This window comes from Plecotus auritus, assembly GCF_963455305.1.
Source record: "Plecotus auritus genome assembly, chromosome: 3".
In the NCBI taxonomy this organism is placed as follows: domain Eukaryota; kingdom Metazoa; phylum Chordata; class Mammalia; order Chiroptera; family Vespertilionidae; genus Plecotus; species Plecotus auritus.
Window position 1 is genome coordinate 33,178,902 of NC_137772.1, and position 17,475 is coordinate 33,196,376.

The 17,475-nt window shown below is 42.2% G+C and overlaps 1 protein-coding gene across 1 annotated transcript in view; it reads right to left on the reverse strand.

Annotated features, from left to right (window-relative positions):
• COL4A2 (collagen type IV alpha 2 chain) overlaps window positions 1-17,475 on the reverse strand; it is a 188,978-nt gene that overhangs the window by 138,139 nt on the left and 33,364 nt on the right. Inside the window, exon 4 of the mRNA XM_080661167.1 lies at window positions 3,966-4,046. Coding sequence (XP_080517293.1) covers window positions 3,966-4,046 — 81 coding nt within the window. The remainder of the gene's footprint in view (window positions 1-3,965; window positions 4,047-17,475) is intronic.

A 17,475-nucleotide genomic window follows, 5' to 3' on the forward strand; every position in this document is an offset into this window, starting at 1 on the left:
TGCTTCAGTAGAAATTCTATAACATAAAATGCATTCCATTCAACCACCTTCCATCTTCATAGTGTATAAAGAAAGAAATAAGAAAAAGAATAGCAACTGAGAAGAGGGCCGGACAGCTACTCTGGTATTGACGACTGTATGACATTTCCTGGTGGAGAAAGTCTGGGAAGTTAGTTCACTGACGTCCTTTGTGTATATCACCCTATATAGTATCAGGGAAATAGGACTTATAATTTTTTTTTTTAATTTAAAAAAATATATATTTTACTGATTTTTTACAGAGAGGAAGGGAGAGGGATAGAGAGTTAGAAACATCGATGATAGAGAAACATTGATCAGCTGCCTACTGCACACCCCCTACTGGGGATGTGCCCGCAACCAAGGTACATGCCCTTGACCGGAATCGAATCCGGGACCCCTCAGTTTTCAGGCCGACGCTCTATCCACTGAGCCAAAACGGCCAGGGCAGGACTTATAATTTTTAAATACTCTAATGTACCTCATAGAAATGATTTGAGGTATAGATCCTCCAACAACAATAAAGCCTGAAATCATTTCTTGAAGTTATTTTTTTAAAATTCACCAAGCAACTGCAGAGGTGGTTAGAGAATTGGCGAGGGATTCACAACTCCTGAGAACAGAGACAAAGCTCTTTTCATCTCTGCCTGTGTCCCTCCCACCACCCTGGAGAATCCCCTTCCTATAGGTTAACATCTGGCAAGAGGAATATATAGACACAAAAGATTACTGTATTGGAAAAAGAACTCATCAACAAGTCCAAAAAACCTGAGAGTTTTGTTCTGAATCCAGATTAGAACCAATCACTTCCCCCCAGTGTCAATGTCCTCCTACCATCCTGTGTGCATTAGAGGACTCAGACTAGATCATCCAGCTCTGAGCAGGGAGTGAGGACTGCACAGGCAGCTGGGCCGCAGTGCCTGCCTCTTCCTACTCCAGCTTCTGGCTTACTGGGCTTATCCATGTGGAGCTTTGCCTGTGAGAAACAATTCTCTTCCTAGGACAATACCCCATCAACTTACTCAGGGGTGGAGAATCAGGCTCGATACATTTTACACAGAGCTTATTCCTTCAGTAATATGAGATTTCATTTGGAATGGGAATCCATAGTACATTTGTGATTTTTGTTTAGAGTCCAAAAGTTATCCAGTAATATACAGTTTCTGATGTTGCTGTCACCATGGCGAGGAACAAATGAACTCTACCCCATGTCCAAATAAGGCCGAGCTAGCCAAGTGCTTGGGGAGTGGAGAGCTCTGCAGCCAGGCATTGTCATCGCTGCTACAGTAGCACCGTGGGGAAAATATATAGCAAGGGACCCCAGGGGAAGCTGTGGGAAAGAACAAACTCTGCACACAGCTCCCCGAACAGCAAAATCCATCCAACTGCTATTTTTATGCATTACATTACTTTAAAAAAATTACTATCAAGCCACAAGTAGGGCAGAAATAGCCCTGCTTTCTATAGGAATGCATTTAGGTAAATTTGTTAATCCACAAATATTTAATACACATACCATACCAGGTTTGTAGAACTGCAATAGACACTACATCTTAATAAATGATTTAATGAAGTATATGCAACTGTCCTAACAGTAATTATCTTCAGTAATATACTAGGCTTACCCCATAGAAAATTATAAATGACATCATTTATCTCTCCTCAGTAGGTTTTTTTCTTACCTTTTACCATGAGTCATTGCCATTATCTTATTGATTAATATTCAATGGCACACCTGAATCAACTGGGCAGCCTTGGGTACTGGCTGATAACACAACCCAACTTGGATCTGTATGGTCCAATCACAGGGTGAGTCTAGGTCCAACACCAGTGACAGTGTGAACCATTAAGCAGTGTGAAGAGAAGAGCCATCTGAACACTATGGACAGTGGATCCTGCAGGCCAGGCCCCAAAGTGGGGTACCATTGGCTCTGCTCTTGAACAAACTACTCAGACAAATGCCAAATCTCCACTGAATTCGGTCAGTATTAATAACCTGCCTGAATTTAGGAGAGTCAAGTCCATAGTGGGTTCTGGGTTACCCTCGTTAATCAAATTAACCAGAAGGTCTCAAGTTTCTACATTACATTACTTGGCAACAATATATAGGAACAGACTCAAGGTATTTTCTTGATTAGGGACGATGGGAAGTAAAAAGGTTTCAATGCCTATACTGGACACTCACTACATTAGAAAGACACAGGGGCCCTTAGAAATCTTCCTTTAAATAACGCCTTTGAAAAGACCTTTGGCATTTTATAAAAGTATATTGCTGCGCAGATGGCATTATCTATTGAAATAATCAGAAAAAGCTAGCTTTACTGAAGAACAAAGTTCTTGTAAAAGCATCATGGGAAATGTTAATGTATTGGTTCTGCATTAAATAATTGTACAAAGTGAAAAGAATAGACCCAGTATGACTTTCTCCTCCGTTTGTCTGGGTTCTGTTTGGCTGATCACATGGAGAAGAAATGTGGAGTCCCTCTAGAGTCGAGCAAACTCCCACACAGGCGAGTCTCACAGATATTTGTATACCACTCATTTATCTTCCCTGTGCCCATATAAGGCTGGGCCAGCCAAGAGCTGAGGGAGGGGAGAGTCTACAGTCAGACATTTCTATCACTGCTCCAGAGCATGGCTGGGAAAATCTATAGCAAGGGACCCCAGGGGCATTTTAAATTTCATGAAATGGCTTTCATATTTAAAAAACAAACAAACTTATTCTTGTGAAATGCTGATAAAGGATCTTCAACTAGAAATTCCTACAGTGTAAAGTCCCTGCTCCAAACACAGGAACCCATGAGGAAAACAACAACAACAAGAACAAGCTGTTTTGAGGACTGCAGCTCATGGGAACACAGTGCATGGAGATGCAAGCTTGGATGTAGCGGCAAGACGCTCCTCAATGGTGACCTTTGCCATTCAAAAATGATTAGTCACATGGTATTCAATACAACCACCACATTTATAAAGGGGTTCACTATTACAAGTCTTACTTATTTGATTTTTGGAGAGGACTCAGGTAGGAGAGGATGTATGAGAACACCCAGCCACAGAGCCCGAGTTCTGGGGGGTGGGAATGGGGAAGGCGACTTTGGAAACTGACTGCAGGATTCCCGTTGGTGCAACTCACTGGGGACACCTAAGGGCTGCAATTATTTCTGCTTCCAATGACAGATCAATGCTGGCAAGAATTTCTAATTGTCCCTCACAACCTGGCATCGGACAAGCGTGGGTCCGAGAGGAAAATGCAGGATTCTAAGGCATAAAGACTCAAAAGGCTCTGTGTCCTAAAACAAAATGCTGCTGCCCACACTGCCACACACCAACCTGGGCTTAATCATATAAATATAAACAGTGTCTTTTTAAAATCATCAATGCCAAGGCCCAAACACCAGCTTTAATGGAAACAGAATGAGAGGCCAATCACTTTGCTTGAACATATTAGTTTAAACTCTACCAGGTGTTATGATAATAATTTGGGGTGGCCTTTTTTCTCTTATCTATGAAATGGGCTACATAAAGGACATTCAGAAAATGAGTAGAATAATTTAAACAGAATTGGTATGAGGCTGGTGCTCTCTAGTTTGAATATGTATTCTGCAGTATGAATGCAACCATGTTTTCTCTATGTAATACTGTTATAAAACATACATTTATGTACAACATAAGTATGAAAATAGTTGCATTATACATATACATACACAGACATATGTATTCATAGCAATGAATACGAGAAAAGATGCTTAAGAAAGTTAGCATTAGTCTCAATTTATTAAGGAAGTAGTATAAATTGATCCCAATTCGCCTTATATTGTTCCAGTGGAGAACATGTCTATATTATATTTCTTAGGAAAGTATGCAACTGACTTAACCAGGCAATTTAAGGCACTCTCATTTACAATGGGAATATAAGGAAGATAGGAACATTTCTTGCAATGACTTACCCGCCCTCCTTTCTCAGGGTAGCACTGACAGCCCCCACTGCAGTCTCTCCCTCCACAGGGCTCATCAAACTTCTTCACACCCTGCAAACATAAGACACAAAGCAAAGAGAAAGTTATGTAAAATACTCAACTATAATACATATCCTAATGCTATCTGTTGAGAGTACTTATGATTTGAACAACTATCTATTCATTCACAACAAACAGACTTTAATTTTCAGAGCAGTTTTAGGTCCACAGCAAAAGGTACAGAGATTTCCCATATAACCCCTACCCCCACATGCACAGTTTTCCCCATTATCAAGATTCCTCCCACCAGAGTGAGACATTTGTTAAAATCTATGAACCTACAATGGCTTGTCATTATCATCCAAAGTCACAGTTTACATGACTCTTAGCATTGCCCACTCCATGGCCAATAAGCCTTTTTTCAGTGCCTACTAAGTGCCAGATGTCAAGCTAGATCCCGGGGCTGGAAAGTCAAGTAGAATATCCCCTGAATCCAGGGATTCCACGTGAAGTAAACCCATAAGGACGCTTTGTGTTAAGAGCTTTAGTATGAAGGAGAAACTCCAGGCATATAGAAAGCGCCCTTCGTTCTGCCTGGAAATGTGGGGGATTCATCCTGGAGATGTTCAAGGTTAAAGTTAAATATGGCAGGGCAACTCTGGGCCCCCATCCCACAACACAGACCCTGGTAGACTAAAGGAAGGGTGTTCTGATGAGGAGGCAGAACTTGCAAATACACCTGATAGGATGACAAACCCCCACTTCCATCACATAGGTACCCTGACATCCGTGGTGATCCCCCTGCAGAGGAAAGCCCATTTTCTTCCCTTCACTCTGTGCGTAAGGCTCATGGGCAGTAAGAGAGGAGGGGGGTTGGGGGAAGTATTTATTTAGTCAGGTTGGGTGGCATAATGGAACTTTTAATCATATACTGAGCTACAAGTCTTTAATGAATTGAGTGGATAATTTGAAAGAGTTCTCTAGCTGGACAATGCCAACCAGAATTAGGGGAGAGAGGTGTTTTTTGCCCATGATCTAGGTTTTTCAGGTAAAATATGGACTTGGAGACTGGACTATGTCTGAGCTCTCCATTTCAGACTCCGTTCACAGTACTACATATTTTGAGCAGGAAATGACAATTGGGTTGGCCCTTTTCTCTCTCCTCTCTGATCAGCCAAGCCCTGCCCTCCTCCTCCCCCTCTAACCTCCCCTCTACCCCTCCCCCTGCCCCCAAGGTGAGTTAGTGCAGCTGTTCACAGGAGAATCTGCTGTCTGGCTTCTCATCCTTGTCACCTTCCTCTAGACTGCCCATCAGCAGGCACTTATACTCAAGGGACCCTGGGCACAGTTAGCTTCTAGTGTGCACTGAGCCAAATGCTACTATGCAAGCAACACTCCCCAGACAACAGAACCCACTCCAACTTTAAACAGAACTTCATTTTACCACAGATCTTCCATTCTCTTCTGAATTAAGTTTCAATGACTAAACAGGATGGCCATGTAGGAATGCCCTCTGTAAGTTTTTCTATCTGTTTTTCATGCTAGCATCTTCCCTGTTCCTGGCATGGTACTGAATGTTCACATGGAAATGCTGATGTTTTACCTGGCTGCCTCTGTAACTCCTGCTAGCACGGCCTTCCTGAATGTTCAACCTCAGATGGGTACACAAGCGAACTCAGACTTGAAGCCATCTGGCCAGAGTTTACCTTACAACTCAATAACTACTCAATGTTCTTCTTGTAGAGAGGTCTCATTGAAAGTTTCATTTTTTGCGTGTTTTAATTGTAATTCTTTACCTAATCTGATATCAGTCACTACTTTAAAGAATTTTAAAAAATCTGAAAATTTCAGATCCTGCAAAGAAGCCAATACCTGGAAAGCCTTCTGAATCTCCTTTTGGTTATCTGGCCTGAGTGAGGCAATGAAACAAGCATGAGTTCCACAGCGTAAGAGTAAACACACAGAGAAACCTTTCATGCCCTTAAAATAGGGTTCTAGGTATTTTCCTTTTTACAACTTTAATGTTTATCTACGGGGGAAGGGGGGAGGGGGGAGTGTGTTCATTTTTAAATTCCATGGTTTTGAATATTTGGTTTTTATATTAGGTAAATCAAGCTCCATGCTAAGCCCCCGGTTTTATGAACTACCCTTAGCACCAAAGAGAGAAGTCTATATGGACTGCCCTATTTACACTTTGTATTACATATGACTGTGACATGAATAGGTCTGTTGGCAGGTATCCCTGGTTCATGCAATAATTCACTTAGCAGTTTTTGGAAAGGGTAGGGGGACTCCTCAGTCTAATGGGTGAAGCATAAACTCATATTCTCCATCTGCTATTTTTAGTTTTGATTTTAAAGCCACTTGCCAAGTCCTTCTGTATAAATCAATGGTTAAAATGATTTTAATGGTTTCAAATTGATCCAACAGACTCTCTATTCTAGTCTTAGGCTATGTGCTGGATTTAGTTATAGAAATGAGTTCTTCATAACCTGCTTGAAATTTAATAGTGCTTCTTTGCTTTTGGAACTGACTTGAAGGGTTGATAACTCCCGGTCTCAACACTTTTTCAACTGTGTGTCAATGGCTCAGATACCCTGTCTCAGGAGGTGAGGAATAAATCGTCAAGAGGTAGCCCTCCACCTTACAAGCCATAGACAATTTCTATCATAAAATTCTAGCCCCGTGCGTGTGTTGTTTGTGTGTATGTGTACGTGTCTGTGTGTGATGTAATGTGGGGTGTGTGTGTTTTCTCATCAGCATCTTACATATACTACAGAGGGACTCTTATGAATTCCAAATCTACAAGAGCCCTACGTATTGGAATGCCAGATCTCCGGATGAACAGAATTATTTACTTTGCTAGGGCAGGGCATGTGTTCCAGACGTCTCTTAAAGACTGAACAAGTTTCAGACCTGAGCCTCTGCATTCCCCTGTTGGGACCTGGGCTCTGGAACAGTCTCAGGATATGAATGCTCTTCAGAGGACCTTGGATGAGGAGTGTGTGAACTGCTCTTTGGCATTCTATGTCTGTGTCCCAGCCCCCACCCCACTTCCAACAGAAGAATATTAAAAGCTCATAGCAACCACTGCCCATGTTCTAGGCCCTTTCATCTACCCTTGCTTTCATTACTCAGCACAACTCACAAAGCATGATCCTTCTTGTCAATTCCTTAGTAAAGATGACTAGTTTCCTCCTAGGGTCTGCCTACTACCCTCAAAGGTGACAAGCTAGCCCTGGTCCAGATCTTTAACTCTAGGAAGGCAAGCTCTCACCTGTATGGTCAGGCTCTCTCAGAAACATCAATTAAATCCTCCAATAGTTTCTCACTTCAAATCTGAATTTCCATTGGAGCACTGTGTAGAGCAACATTCCAAAACCATGCTTTCCCAAGGCCTCCTACAGATCAGTGAGGTCACCGTCTAGGCATCTAAGGAGATACAGTTCCCAGGGCAGGAGGCTCTCATAGACCCTGCTTAAGGTGTGGAGAGTGTCCACTGTCATGAACCACGCCCCAGCCTTTCGACTGAGCTGGCTCAAACTCTCCCCCTTGTTTTGAGGTCCTTCATCATGGGGCAGAAAAGGGCCCATGGTCCAATGAGACCAATTATGCTGAAGATCTATGAAAATTGGTAAAGGCTCCAACCCCCTGGACAATGCTTGACTCTAACATGCACAAGTCCTATGGCCTCATATTCACACAGAAACTGCTCCCATCCAGCCTGTGGGACCACAAAAGAGCCTATGCCACATGCTCCCCAGCTTTGAGTGTTCAGGGGCACACTTTCCTTCAGCTCCACCAGGGAGAGATCACTTAACTCCCCCAATTCCAAACTAATATGACCGCTGGAAGGGTCTTGAGGATAACTCATCCACTCTTCCACTTTGCAAATTCATTCATTCATTCATTCTTCACTGAATTTTTACTTGGGGCAATATGCTGGGCTGGGCCATGGATATTAAGTAGGGAATAGATCATGTAAACAAGCTGACAAGAAAATTAAGTAAACAAACAATGAAACCTACATAATTTAAATTGTGATGAGTGCCATTAAAATCATACCAGATCCTGACCTTAGCCAGGATTCTTTCACTTGGGCTCCACTGTACTCCCTTCTTACGGGCCTATTCAAAAGGAAGAACTTCCCTGCTGCCTGACCTGAGGCCCTTGCTTCTGCTACCAAGGGGAGAGACAGAGAACCACTCGCCTCTAGGCCCAAAAAAGCAAGACCTCTGGATTATTATCATTAGGGAACCAGGAGCATCTTGGATTGGAGTGAATTTGAACCCATTTTTCTTATAACCCTCAGGATGCCCTTACATAGCCCTATCCCCCAACTCCTGTCTCAGGACGCAACTTCAATCCACTGCCACTTCATAATCCAGGAAAAAGACAATCTATAGGTGTGGGACATCCTCAGTCCTCCTTGATCAATTGAAGCCATCTCAATTGCTACCAAGATACTTGGCCATTTCAAACTGTGGCTCTAACTTCCAAACTATGGAAGGAGTTTGACTGGGGGGATTAATCATTAATTTCTTCAGCAAATGAACAAACATTCACTGAGGACCTGTAAGTGCTCCCATCTTGGCAGCTATCTGGTCACCCACCAACCTAGAGACTAGGCCCTGCTGGTCTCACCTGCTCCTTCGAGAAAAAGTAGAGGAATTAAAAAAGTTGCAGATTTAGGGAAAGGGATGTTAATTTTGATATTGTTGTAAGCTTTTGACATCTCAGAAAGTACTATGGGACTGTGAATAGTTTTGAAAAATAAATGTGAATTATAAGTTTTGGAAAATAAGATAGAAAGCAGCTTAGACATACACAGCATAGTAGACTGAGAATATCTCTAGGCTATACCTGTAAAGATGAAGAACGGGTAATCCCTAAACAATTAATATTGGCAAGGGAGAGTGGAGTGGAGAGAGCTGTAGATACTAAAGAAATGAGAAGGAGTGAGAGTGCATGGTGAAGACAATGAACGAAGAGTTTGAGGGATTGCCTGAAAATAGTGTCACCACTGAAATGGGAGAGGGGAGAAAGAAGGAAGGTTGATTGATTAGAGGCAGGGACTCAGACACAACAGCAAAGAGGTAATTAATTAATCCATGATTGATATGCTGCTGTTCTGCATCTAGACCATTTCTACTCCCAGTGCCCTGTGTGGATGCAACATCAGCATTACCTGGACACTCGTTAGAACTGCAGACCTCACCTCAGATTGATTGGATCAGAACCGGCTTTCTAACAGAATTTCCAGGTAAGCACCTTGAAGTGTGTAGAGCACTGCACTAGATTAATAGACTGGCATTGTGAAGAGACATTGTTCAGAGACAATAGGAGAGCAGCAAACCACTGAGCCATCTCCTTTAGTGGAATAGAAAGCAGTAGTTCATAAGAATCCAGTGTGTTCCATGCCTAAAACGGACTCAAGACATGTCTGTCCTAGACAAATGTCAGCCCTCAGGCTCCCCTTGACCCCTGCCACCTGTGGCATGTTTAGAGAAGCTCTGAGCACTCAGGACTCAGTTGCTGAGCTTCTAGTTAATCAGAGTGCCAAAACATTTTTATCCTCTTGTCCTTATTCAAAACAGCCTTTTGAAGACTCTCCCTGCCCTGAGCTGGTAGCCAGCACTGCTATGCTATTAGAAAGTCTAGGAATTGGAAATGACTTAGATCCCTTAAGAGCCATTTGGCAATGTTAAGGCATAAGATACATTTTCTAGAAACCTTGGATCATATTCTACTCAAATGGAATGCACATGGTTTCCAGGGGCAACATGAAGAGCTCTGAACAAGAGATTTCTTGGTTAGCTTTTTATATGGGAATTCTTTGCTTTGGAGCCTTATCTGAATCTTGGCATCATTACATTTAGAAAGATTTAAAAAGACATCTATTAGCATGGGCATTCAGTCTGTCCTAGACATATCCAAATCATCCTAGATGCATGATCTAGATTCCTCGGTCAGTCTTTTGTCTCTGGTAGAACAGAAGTGATGGAATTTTTTAAGGAAAGTTGAGTTCTAGCTTCCTGAACCAGGAATCTATCCGAGTCATGTAGAGAATTTCTTCCCTTGAGTCTGTCTCTCTGGGCTGCCAGCAGAGACTTTGCTCTGCCATCTATAAATGGAATTCAGTAAGGAGTCAGAGCAGAGAGATCAATAGTAACAGCTGCGAGATTAAGGGAACATCCGGTCCCACATGTTGCTGGCCCTGCCTCCTATTTGTGCAATCTATTGGCACCAGGAGAAGTGAGTATCATGCTGCGTTCATTAGGGATCATTTCCTCCGCTGCCTGGTGAAAAGGGGTACTCCTCTGTAGGCATCTGGGGAGTGCCCCATTTAAAAACACCGAGAAAACAGCTCATTGTCACTTCTCCCAATGGCAGATTTGTCCTCATATTTAGGACATTTAAAAATAAGTTTAAATAGCAAGTGGGATGCCAGAAAACAAAACACATAAAAGATTTAGACTCTTTAAGACTAGCTATTTCTATAACTACCAGTGTGAACCATCCATGTATATTAAAAGAACGAATCCATGGACATGTACCTAGCTTTCTGCAGATATAAATATCATTTAAAGTTGATACTATATATATATATATATATATATATATATATATATATATATGAAAAAATGCTTGCCATTGTTTTCAACTTGCACATAAGAAATGAGTATTTATCAAATTTATATGAACATGCAAGAACAAAACTTATTTGTCCTACAACAAAGAATATTTTGTCCTCCACATGTTCCAAGAAACTTCTTGTCCAAGAAAGTCTTTTCAAGCCAATATACCTCCAGCCAAAAAGAGCAAGTCTCTGTAGGGAATTTACAGATATTTTACCATTGGATTGCCCCCAGCATCCAACCCCAGCTTCCTGCACAGAAGGATATTGAATAACCCATTCTAACGGACATAAAAGACAAACATTTCTTATTGCAAAAAAGTAATCTTTCATATTGAAGGTAAAAAAAAGTATCTATACAAGTCTTTGTCTTTGTCGCAAGTCCAGTCAAGCAAGACTTTTTAGAATTATCCTTTTAATCCAAAAAGGGTTCAACAAAGAAGAAAGCCAGCTTGAGAACAAGTTTCCCAGTAAAATTCTATTAGTTTATCAAAACAGGAAATATAAGCCATTTCCGCACATGCAGCTTTAGAAATTAAGGAAATAATTCCAACATAGTATTAGCAAGACAGAGTATATGGCAGAGGAAATGCAGATCACAGCCACTCCACACAGAACAAAACCCTTCTTCCCAATAAATGGGGTGGGAAATCCAGCCAATGCAGTTTCCTTTGTGTAATAGCATTTCAAGGACATCCAAAGTAAATGTGTTCACTCTAGATGGTCCTGAAATTGCCACATTTGTAGGCAGTAAAATAACAGATGGACAAAAGTGCTCACCCATTTAAAATGACCTACTCCAATGGACTGTTCCTGAGTACCAACTAGTTCTAGTGCAGTTACATCTTGAGTTGCTGCCTGTTATCACGGGGCTAGGAGAAGGCAGGGGGAGAGGGGGATGTTGTGTTAGAAAGGATGACAGTAGTTCACAAGAGAGATAACGACCTACAGAAGGTCTTTCTAGGATGACAGTCTTCGTGTCCTCCAGGAGTTCTTTTGCTTTTGCCCAGGTGAATACCTGAGGGATAATATCACTCCTCCTTCTGGCTCATCTTTGCAGCAGACATAACCAGAAGGCATGGCATTGGGTGCTCTCACTTGAGTCATCAGCAATAAGCTACGTGGTTTTTATACTTGAAGACTTACGTTTTTACGAGCAATGACTAGCCAACAGTTCTCCACCCTCTCTTCTCAGGCAGCTCAAAGTCTTGAGGGTGTTTTGTGAATAGATTTTGCTATTGACAAGAGTACCTATGATAGCCATCCTTTGCTGCCAGGGCTTGGGTGTTGACAGGTAGGACTAAAAAACCCACAATTCAGGAATCTAACCAGATGGGGAAGGCTGTTGGCAGGCACAGAGAGTGCCGGTAGGCCAAAGGCCAAGCCAGAACACTTTCTCAAATTACATCATTTATACTTATGACATATAAAGTAGGCTAAATGACAGACTGCATTCAAGTTGCTAAACTCCAGGACAAGGAAGGCCCCTAGCAGGGACTGTTTAGTCTGTGAGGCTGGAAGGGAGGAATGAAGTAGATCAGGAGTCCTGATAGGGCAAAGGGCAGGCTTGACAGAGAAATGACCTCATTTTTCTGAACAGCAGTGCCCTCTGCACAAAATGAGGATAGTAGCCCTCTCCTAGGTCTGTTGGGAAGATTCAATGATGTGCTTCATGAAGTCTCCTGCACCATCCAAATCTTAACGGTCATTAGTATCAGGTGCAGGCGAACTCTCTGGCATGGACCCCCAGACACAGCAATGAGGGCTGAAACCCAGCCAAGGTTGTATGAGCCAATGCTTCCTGAGAAATACCTTGCCCAGGGCTAGAAATGATCTCAGAGTGTGGGTGGGCCTGGTCCAGGTGAAGACAAGTGGTCCATCTGGTTAGGAAAAGGGGGCTTGGCATTTTCTGTTACATCTCTGCTCTGGCCATTTTTTCATAGCTCACTATCCTCCTCAAGGCCAAAAGCAGAATCCAAATATGTCTCCTCACTAGCGAGAAGGCAGGGATGCTCCTGGACACTCTGGCATATGTATGAGTTGGTGTAGGTTCTGACACTCTGAGTGCAGGTGATATAGGCTCTACCCAGAAGCATCCCTCCCTCCTTCCATAGTGCCTGTTCAGTGTAGTGATCTTTCACGTGAGATAGGTTGAGGTCTCATTGTTGCATTCCTTCATTAGGTGCTGGGTGGAGATTTAAAATTGCCTCATCTTGAGTCATCTAGTCTAGAAATTTGGAACCTATACAGTGAAGACCCAGGTACATGCAGTCAGGAATCAGGCAAGGCACAAATCAGTGACTGTACAGGCTGGGTGGGGGTCAGCTAGACAGTAAATCAACAGGCAGTCTTAAGAGTAGGCATACAGCCAAGTGAGCATGCCTTGAAATGCAGGTAATTTTGTGTTGGAGTATGAAATATCCTATCTGAAGTATGAACTGCCTCCATTTTAAGGTGTTTCTTCTTTGTCATCTAATGTCTAGCTCATTTGAGTTCTGGTAGCCTTCTATTTCTAACTCCTGTTTAACTCCAGGAATCTATTCATTACCCCCACATATCCATTGCCTCTCATAATATCCATGGCAGCCACAGTGTCAGCTCCTAAGACATCTGAAGATTTATTTCCCTTGCAATTTAGATATGCTTATGCATCTAAGGCTGAGTTTTATTTAGAATTGGGTATTACCCACTTGATTCCAAAGGTTGATCTTAAACCACTTCCTCCCTGGGATTTCCAAAGTCTTGAATTACAAATGAAACACAGCCACCAAAGTCTCAAGTGAGAACGAGTTCTTTTTCTTTGCAAACATTATGAAACAGCTTGTTCAGCTCTCCACGAAAGACCCCCGTTACCAATCTGACTCCCCCTTTCCTGTCATGGCTTCTTGGCCACTGATGATATGGCTCATGTTGGCCTGGGTGCTGCCTGTTCGACCAATGTCCTTGTGCAAGATCCTGGCTGGGGTGCCCTGACATGTCAGGCTCCTCCCAGGGGAGGTGCTCTGATTGCTGAAGCCTCTCTTCTTGATGTCATGATGCAGTTGCCACACAACATGCATAATTTGAAGCCAATATGCCCATCAGCTACCCTGTAGGAGTTGGTGTAACCAAATGTGCATGCGCATTCACACATACACTCACACGTGCACATACACACAGACTGAGGTCAGATACTGGATGCTTCTATTTGAAATCATTTTAATACTGTCCTGCACTTCTTTAGTGGGTCTGTCAACAGATCAATTTCTGGAAGTCACCCTTCTCCATCCTCAATATACACTGCCACTGATCATATTTTTATTAATTACTGATGCCCGGTACTTTAGACTGTTCAGGCTGCTATATCAAATTGGCATAGACTGGGTGGCTTACACAGTGGCTTACAGCACAGTTTTATTTCTCACAGTTCTGGAATCTGGGAAGTCCAGGATCAAGGCACTGGTAGATTCCAACCAGGAATCTGGTAGAAACTGGTAGAAACGAACAAGGTTTATGAAGAAAACCGTGTTATAGGCAGACCACTCAATACCTAGCAACTTGGTAATCAAGGTACTAATAAAATTAGTCAAAACACCAGTAAAAATCATGGCACAGTTGAATAGATATGTAAAATTCCCAGTAAGTAAAAAACACTACAGTAAATATAGTGTTTTATTTTAAAGAACAGTGAAGGAAGCAATTTCATAGAAAGGGGTGTAAAGAAGTATTAAGACTGCTAAGTTGCAGAGAACAAGGGACACATGGCCAAACATTGGGAACAATCATGCAATCAGCACTTCTAGGGAGACATGTGGACTAACTGAGTCAAGAGAAAGAGGTTGAGGACTTGGGCATCTGGATCAGAGTTAAATTCTTCAACAGTGTGCTGTGTTCACTGTGCTAATCTATTAGCTCTCAGCTGCCCTGTTACCTGGTGTGCAAACAACACGCTGGGGAAAACATCATGCATGAGCTAACATGACTTCCATTTTATACTGACATCATCCTTCTGTTGATCAGTAATGATTTATCAGCATACCTGAGTTAGAGAAAATGCGCCTTGGCAAAGCAGACTCCACTTCAATACTCTCTTACCTGCTATATAGTCGTGTCAATGTTCTCACCAAATAAATAATAAGATTGGCCACATTATTTTTGGTGGAGGTTATTGTCATTCAGTCATTTTTATAGCCTGAGGGACCTTGTTCCGTCTCAGTGTGGTGAAAAACAATCCATCAGGAGCCTTCAACTTTCGTTCAAGAGGCCACCCATATAATTATAACATTCTGTCTTACAGTGCACAGACAGCAAAGAGCTTCATGTTATATTTAGAATAAATGCCCTTAAATACTTATGAGCCATTCTGCCCTGTTCAGCTAGTGAGAGACAGTCTACCAAGACATCAGTTAGTATAGGCATTACCTCACACATTACCTACACTGAATTTTATTTATTTATGCAGCATGTCAGTTTTTGGGATTCTCTGGCAATGAATAAAAATGTGCATGTTGTTAGTGTTGGCATGTGAGCCTGAGTGAATATTTAACATTGTTCATTGTAAGAAACAAAGTAGATACGTCCCTTGAAGCTATTTATTCCAGAGATGCACGTCCAGTTTAAGAGCTTTGTCCCAAACCCTCCCCCTATGCTAAATCTGGGGGGGAAATCCCAAAAGAATGAAATGAAAGAGACTTAGCAATACTTTTTCATAATACAATAAGGTTTCTGTTCTGGTTTGGTAGGGGCTGGTCCAGTCAAGGCAGGTATTGGTTTGTGTTGGCATGCAAGGATACCAGCAGTTGCCTGGGCAGGCTCGGGTCTAGATACAAATAGCTTCATCTCTGCAAACTTGATGGTAACCTGAATCAAAGTGGGGCTCCGGGGCCGGTGGGAGTCCACACTAAAACCACAGCCACTTTACATACCTGTTGGCCTGGCTTCTGGGGTAGAATTTCTGAGTTTCTGCCTTGCTCCTTCTCTGTTACATACCTAGCCAAGTTCGTCATACCTGGCAGCTTTTAGAAGGTATCTATGCATGCCTTTGCATATTAGCGGTGACTGAGGATTCCTCTGCCGGCAGCGAACCAGTTTTCTCTTTGTATTGGAAGAAAGGTGTCTGAATAAAATCTACTCTAAGTCACAACAGAAGCATATTTCTGGGGCCAGGGGCTCCATCTCAGAGTCCTGGTCAGTGTGGGCCGCTCTCAATTATTTATGTGTAGATTATCCACTTGGATATTCCACAAGTGAATTTTCAACCCCAAGCATCTCTTTGCTCCCCAGCAGGCTGTTGGCTTTTAATTCTCATGGTTTTGTGCTGCACACTCAGAGACTACAGGCATCAGTAACTGCAATATTAATCTACCAAATTCTACATTTCTTTCTGGACGAGGTTCAGATCAAGTGTTGGAGCTGACTTCCATTGATAAGGCTAATTCAGAATTAGCATATACACATTTTTCAGGATTAGGAGCCAATGCTGTCACACTCTCATATACATTTAGTTTTATCCTGAATCTGGGGAGTTTGCAGGAGGATCGGCCTCCAGGTTGTCATGATGCTGTGCCTAGGGCTTTAGCCAGGTGTGACGTGCATGGTTTGCTCTCCATGGTGCCATGTTTGGAGAAGGGTGCTTGGGCTCCAGGGCTGGTGCCACAGTGCTGTGGCCTTGCAAATCATCCTTATGCTTTGTTCCCTTCAGCCTCCTTATCTGCAAATTGGGTAGAATCTACCATTCTTACCTTGCGGGGTTGTTGTTAGGAGGAAATTAAATACACCCATGGGATGAGCTTGGTACAGTGCTTGGCCCATGGCCGAAAGGGTTTGCTGTTCATGTTCTTAACTTTTGCTTTGTTTCACCCACTAAGGGCAGATGCCTATCTATTTCCACACTCAGAGTTCCGATTCAGTGACACAGCAAGTGTCAACATTTTCACTCTTTAGCAAGATTGTTGTTTATGGACACATTTGAATGTTTTAACATTTGATCATGGAGCAGATATATAAGGCTGAATCTATAGCTTATGGAATTAACCTTGGCAAGGTGATACTTTAAGTTCCATGTATTATCAATTTCTCGGAGTTAAGATTTTGAGAGGGAAAATTTAGTATGCTAATTCACCTTTAATACTGGAATTATTTCTTTCTTTTTAAGTCAGAGAATAGCTGGCATCGGCACAATTTAAGTAGTTCATCTACACTGAATGTTGTACCCACAGTCAACCGGTAAGTTAAGGTCACTTGGGTCACAAACCAAAGACCTCCTATTCTCTTTCCGTCACTCTGAGGCTAAGATAAAAATTCCTGAATGCTGTCTGAGCAACAAGGCTTGTAATTCCCCTTATGTATCAAAAGTGCTCTTATCATATTACAAACAACTAACATGCTGAGATTATAAACATGCAAAAGAGTGGACTTCCTTAAATATTTTCAGTGATGTCATCTGGCCCTTCTTTCATATCCGTTTTTTATTATGCTCCTGTCCTTTCAAAACAGAGCTTGTGCCACAGAACAACAAAAGCCAGGAAATGTCGGTGCTATGGCAATAAGACGGACCTGGAAACAAGGAGACTGATAACGCACAAATCTTTCCAGATGGAGGAGGAAGAAATCTGGACTGACATTGCAATCTGGTCTGGTGTGGTTAAACCTGTAATCCATTACCCAAATCGAAAACTCTTGCTTTGTTACTTGGCAAGTGAATTACGTTATTTGCATCAACAGATAGACACTCCTCCCCTAAATGTCTTCTAGAAAACATCTTTGTGTCACAAGTGCTAAGTACCAGGATCTAGAGGCACATAGTCCGGCCCCTTGCCCTTGGGAGGTTATAAGTTCATCAGCCCTTACAATAAATACTTAACAACACAATATATAAGATTATGT